Genomic DNA, 6,392 nt, shown 5'->3' with positions numbered 1-6,392 from the left:
TGGAGAGCCTGCAATCCTTTTAATTGCTGACCTTTAAGGAAGGGCCGACCATTTGTTAGAAGAAGCTCAATTACTCCACACTGGACCTTAGCACTTCATTATGGCTACAGAAAACAAAAGGCACACCACTGAAAACTCCACGGATAACAACAGCAACTTGTGTGAGACTTGTGACATCCAGTAAATAATACTTTTTTGAACAACAGGTGTAGCAGGCAATTTGGATTCATGGTTTTGTGGTTCAGTTCCATTTGCCCTCTTCCCAGCATACACTGGGCCATGAATAATTAAATGTTTGCTTTGTTCGACAGTTTGCTAATGTTGATATTTATTTTGCTAGCCTATTTAGCTGTGTTGTGCTGTTTTCTTCTACATAAAACAGATTGTCTAAAAGTATTTCATGACTGTTCATATGATGTCTTCATGTAGACATCAAGCTCTTTGTTCTCAATGATGTGCATGAGATTCATAGAAAACATGACAAGCAATATGTAATATTGAACAGTTAAAAATAAATGGAACAATCCACTTAGCTGAGCTTTAAAAGCTCATTAAATTTGAATTGTTACAATGATGGCACATTTTAATTTATGGTGATTTGACATTTTACAGTGAGTTCAGTCAACACATTTAAAAATCCTGTTTAATTTTTTCAAAATAGGTTCTTCAAAAACCTAAAAAAAAAATCTACAGTATGAGAATGTCTTAATTTTTACACAACTTGCAACAGTGTGAGAAGCAAATATTCAGAATATTACATGCTTACTAGCTATCTGTTATTCATGTTCACACAGTTGCATAGTATACAGGTTAGCAGCAGAGAAGGAACTGAATTCAATGTAAGTGGATATGAAAGGTTTTTGCCAAACACAGCTGTGACTATATGCTCAAGAAAAATGAGTGCTGCGCATAAAGGAAGTTCCATCCTGAAAGCCTCAGAACTGTTTGTGCTTTGGAGGGGGTCATTGCTGCACAGACACAAGTGCTTTCCCTGGAGCGAGCTATGGGCTGTGAATGTGTGGGCAGTCTATGGCAGACCTTGCATTCTGTGTCTGAAAACAGTCTTCAATAGGTGTCTGCAGCATCTTCTCATGTGGCCCTGACTACTGGAGTACAAACAGACAGATACACTAAACACTGATTTATCATTCAGAAATTCACAGCATGATTGGATGTGTTCAAAGCAAGCCATGTTTTCTTGGCAATGCATGTTTTTTTCTTCTCTCTGTCATCTCTGTAAAAAGGCTAATACATTTCTTAATATTTCATGTCCTTAAATGTATTAATTTGTTAAGTGAGATAATGGAAAGTTAGATGGTCATTAAAAAAACAAAAAACAGACAGGTTGATAACATCTCTGCAGTCTCTTTCTTCTCACATAAAATAATTTAAGCTCAAATTATACTGTCAAATTAAATTATTCCATGTCAATTTATTTGGTAAGTATAGTAATGTAGGTATAGTTGGTCATTATTACAATACAATACACTGATTATCCTGTCAGGATTTATTTTGTGATAATGGCTGAGTCACTGTACATTATCCCTTAAAGGATATTTCACCCAAAAATGACAATTCTGTCCTCATTTACTCACCCTCAAGTTGTTCCAAACCTCTATGAATTTCTTTCTTCTGATGAAAAGAAGATATTTTGAAGAATATGGGTAACCAAACAGTTGACAGGCCCCATTGACTTCCATAGTATGGAGAAAAAAAAAAAAAGAAGAAGAAAAAAAAAAAAAAAAATACTATGGAAATTTTCATTTTTGGTTGAACTATCCTCTTAAAGAAACGCTCTGTAACTGTTATACCCTTATTGCAAATTACATATAATCTCATATCATATTATCTGACCTTATTGTGAATATTTGTTGAATATGTGTACAAGTAATGCCTGATTTAAAATGTTCCATAGATAGAGACAAGGGCAGCAAGTAACTACTTCCTCTTGTTTAGAGGGAAGGTTTGTCTTCAGAGCTAACCATATTGGCTCACTTTTTGGACTATATTTTATCTGTAGGTCTATTTCTATCCAGTATCCGCATAGTAGGGATCCAGTGTGAAAACAATTGCCTTTGGCTATTATTGCTTGGTATAGGCCTACATAGGAGAGCTTGTGTAAATACATCAGTAGTGTTAAAGGTCAACCCATTAATATGCAGTTTCAGTGACCTTAAACATTGTTTATTGGTTTTTCTGGTCAATCACGCCTTTTGTGAAATGAATATCAATTCAATAACCAGCTTTACAATTTTACTTAATATTTTTTATTCATCATTTCATGTTTCTAAATGTATTGTCATAACATGTCTACTGTAATTCCTGTACCTTTTTCAGTTTGATGACGGTAAAGGTCCGTTCACAACAAGAACGATAACTATAAAGATAGCTATATTAGCTTCCACTCCACACACCAGCGGACGATAGGACTATCGTTCTGTTTATTCTAAGCGCGTGCTTGCCTGTCACTTTAAATGCTCGAGCTCGTTACAGCAGGATGGATTCTGATTGGCTGCCAATGTTTTTATCGTTCGTCAGCTGGATAAAATCGTTCTGAAAGTGATTCCAGCGATATCATTTCTCTATGCCGTTATCGTTATAGCTGTGGTGTGAACTCTGCTATTGTTTAATATTGAGAACGATTTTAGAACTATATCTTTATCGTTATCTGATATATTCGATAGCTGATATAACATTAGTTATCGTCCTTGGTGTGAACGGGCCTTAGCACTCCTTATCAGCAGGGGGCAATTTATAAAAGAATTGTGGTGGCCTAAAACACAAAAAGAAAGGAAGTCAAACCAAAAGGTTAGTCAGTGTTTAAAGTTGTCTATATATATTATTTTACAACTAAGTTCAAAGTGTGTATTTCACATTGACGATAGACGCTCGCGAGCTAATCGAAATGGCGTTTTTTTTTTTTTTATCGCGCAGGTAACCTCTCAACATATTGATCATTAAACTAATACTGTGCACAAATAATATATATTTATCAGGTCATTTTGGAATTATATGGAAAACGTGTTTTGTTTAAAACATCTTTAAGAGAGTTGACGTTTGTTTTCTGCGCTAGGGGCGCCAAACGCCTTGCGCGAGACGAATCTCAACAGATCGCGCTGCAAAAATTACCCTTTTAAAAAGAGGACTCACTTTAAAGTTATTCAACAATTTGCACATGCTCAACTCTATTATGTTACCCTAGCTACCTCTGCAAAGTAACCAGTGGTTTTGTTGCCAAAACTAAATGAATTCTAAGTTTGTTTGTTTTTTTCGCGTAATTAGTCCATTCCCCATGTTATGATGCCCTGCGCTACGTCAGGTGCCTGGAAGCCGTTCATAGTCAAGCTCACAGTGCGTTATTGTCCACCACATCTATCCGCACACTCTCCGTCTCTTTCTCTCTCTCTCTCTCTCTCTCTCTCTCTCCGCTCACACTGTCGCCTGCAAGCTCATGTGTGCACGCGCCTAGAAATCCATCTGAATGCGAGGAGTGAAGGAGGGTCGGTGCGCTCTGCAGACAAATTTCACTTGTCATTCCTGAATAACGGCGCTTTACCGGAGGGGCTGGAATCGGACTTCAGTAAAAGAAGTGCGGTGGCCTTCGCCCTCACTCAGCAACGATGTCCGAATATATCCTCACCTTACTCGTCATACTGGGATTCGGGGATATATTCTCAAATGTTCAGACACTGAGGGACGCTGATTCAGAGCAAGGTAAGACAGACGCAGCAGCTCTACAATGAAACTTGCGCTCGCGGAGCATCCTATAATCTGTCAGGGCATCTCGCCACGCGCTTGATGTCTAAATATTTTAGATGCGATGCGAGTATTTCTAACGAAATGTTGCATTGGATTGAATAGACAGGTTGAAGGCTGGAATGTTTTACTCGCGTGTTGTGGGAGTCGATTGTATAATTCAGTTCCCTATATTAGTGTCTACTGGTGTAGTGTACTAATAGTGTGCTTGGATAGAACCAAAAGAGTCTGAATAGGCTGCATGGTGAAAGAGCTCAAGCCTTCATATTCATGGTATAGTGTGAATTGTAAGACTGTATGTTGGAGGATAGTATAGTTTCAGGATGTCAAAATGAAAATAATAATGTAAAAAAATGTTCGGTAAAAATGACTTTTTATACATTTTTTTTTTTTTTGTTGTTGTAAGAATTGAAACATAAGAATTGCTTATTTATTTAGAAATATATGTTTAATAGTGCAACACATATGTTTAAACAGTGAAATATTGATTAATGTGTTGTTTATTAATATCAGTCGACTTATAATTTGTTTATAAGTCATTCCCTGCAGACATTCCCTGCATTCCTTGCTTATATTTTTTAAGTTATTTTGCTCTTGTTATCAGTTAGAGTGAGTGATTTATGTTGCATTATGTTGTTTTAGAAGAGTTTATTGTATTACTTTAGTGTCGTGTCTTACCCCTGATGGTGTTTTGTGTTTGTATGAGTTATTGGTCATAGTTGCTAAAAAGGCCAATTTTGAGAACTCAAATGAAGTCATGATGTGACCTTCTGTTGTGCCATCTTTGTTAAATTCAGTACAGTAACATATTTTAATAGTTCAATAAGCCACCCTGCAATGCTTGTAACATTGTCAGTGTTATGTTTTATTATAAAGTTTCGGCAACCCCAAACCACTATCTTCAAATTGTGAAGGTTTCAACTTTTTCGAATTTCACAATGTCTTATATGGCTTGCGTAGCATAACATAAGCTTCTGGCTGAAGAGTAGTGATTATGAGTGACACTGTCAGAGTAATCTAAATCAATAAGGTCAGATATTTAATGAATCTTGATGTTGTGAATCAATGAGTCTTGAACTAGTTGAGGGGTTTTGTTCACTTGCAGCAAATCCCTGTTCACCAACGGATTGAGATAAAGCAAAGATTGTCAGCTTGTAGCACAGACAAATCTGTCAAGATTGTTTTCCCCTTGTGCTCTCAATATTAGACGAGAGATGAAAAAGATTCTGGTTTCAAGTATTATATCTGAATTCATGCACAGTATATAGTACAACTAGGCAGTTATTGCAAGCTTGTCTTTTATAACCAAAAACAACATTTGTAAATAAAGAGTGTTTAATGTTGTGCAGTGATTAGTGGCCAGTTTTGCAGATACTGTATGTTGCAAGACAACAAGATTTGGTTAATCAAAAACCAAACAGAAAAACATATTATATCATAATTTGAAAAATTATGAATTATACATTAAACATCCATGTTACTTGACCTTTCAATGCATCCACCACAACTGAGATTCTATAAAAGCCATTTCTAACCATTTATAGTGTTTTGTTACATCTACACCATCATAAATAATTTACCTTTTACCCTTAAACATAATTCTATATGACCGCCCTCTGTGATTGTGTTTATTTATGACAACATAAATTCAACATGGCTGCAAGTCTTTGAAGCACCTAGTACCCCTTTGAATATCCATGACTTTTTAAAATATCATTCATTTTAGTGGACAGATGTCCATCTCAAAATACAATTTTAATTAAATAATTTTTTTTCATTAACATTTTTTTTTTCTGAAAGATTTTTTCTTTGCGATTTAATGTTCAAAGGGTTAAGTCGAAGGCACACACGTGCCCTGGATCTTTGTGTGTATTCATCCAGGTGTTTAAGGAGAGAAAGTGCCATTTTCAAAAGCTGCATATTCATCATATCAGATGAATGTAAATGTCACAGTTCCCTGCAAAGATATTTTCTGAATAGTACTATTGAGGCTTGTGTTCTTCTGCTAAATTCCTGCATTTGTATATCCATTGTACATTATGATGTCCTAATTCTCAACACTGCTCATTCACTTATTACAAATAAATAACGACAATCGCAGTGGAGTCATCAGTGCGGTTGTGACTGTAGGTCTCTTAGGATGCTTGATAAAACTGGTTCCACAGTTTGTTTAGTGAACCTTTAATCATTGTTTGCCATCTAATCTAGTGTATCGCAGCCAAGAGTTTACAGCACTGGTGCAGGCAGATGGAAAGGCATCATTGAAAAGTAGTTTACTCAAACCACACTTCATTATATCAAACCCTCTTTTATCTTACCGGTGACTCTCGCTTCAGATATTTATCGGCTATTACAAACAGTTCAAGGTTGCTGGAAATGTTTCCCCCTTTAAGAGAGCTTGGCGTGCCCCAAAAAGCAGGTTAAGCACTATCCTTTCGTAATGAAATCGGGAGGACGCCCCCAGAGCCTAATTAAATGAGATTATATCTAGGCATGCTGTGCTGGCTTATTGTCCAACTGTGATTTTTACCTGGTATTGGAGGAAAGTCAATAAAGGCACAAACAGTGATTGTATAAATGACCTCAGTCATGCAAAGGCAATGCTGATCTGCTACACACTGCATAGGGAAAAATGC

The 6,392-nt window shown here is 36.3% G+C and overlaps 1 protein-coding gene across 10 annotated transcripts in view; it reads left to right on the top strand.

The window, feature by feature from the left end:
- The first annotated feature begins 3,361 nt into the window (after window positions 1–3,361).
- The window catches only part of lrp1bb (low density lipoprotein receptor-related protein 1Bb), a 308,080-nt gene continuing 305,049 nt past the window's right edge, over window positions 3,362–6,392 (top strand). For 6 of the 10 annotated variants that reach the window (XM_051905650.1, XM_051905649.1, XM_051905651.1 and 3 more), the window contains exon 1: window positions 3,368–3,714. In XM_051905650.1, coding sequence (XP_051761610.1) covers window positions 3,621–3,714 — 94 coding nt within the window. In that variant the 5' untranslated portion in view covers window positions 3,368–3,620. Of the gene's footprint in view, window positions 3,715–6,392 lie in introns of all 10 variants that reach the window. The other 4 variants (XM_051905644.1, XM_051905648.1, XM_051905646.1 and 1 more) reach the window with 2 other exon arrangements.

Source organism: Ctenopharyngodon idella, chromosome 9 (genome assembly GCF_019924925.1).
Source record: "Ctenopharyngodon idella isolate HZGC_01 chromosome 9, HZGC01, whole genome shotgun sequence".
In the NCBI taxonomy this organism is placed as follows: Eukaryota; Metazoa; Chordata; class Actinopteri; order Cypriniformes; family Xenocyprididae; genus Ctenopharyngodon; species Ctenopharyngodon idella.
This window is presented reverse-complemented; position numbering and strand designations above follow the sequence as displayed.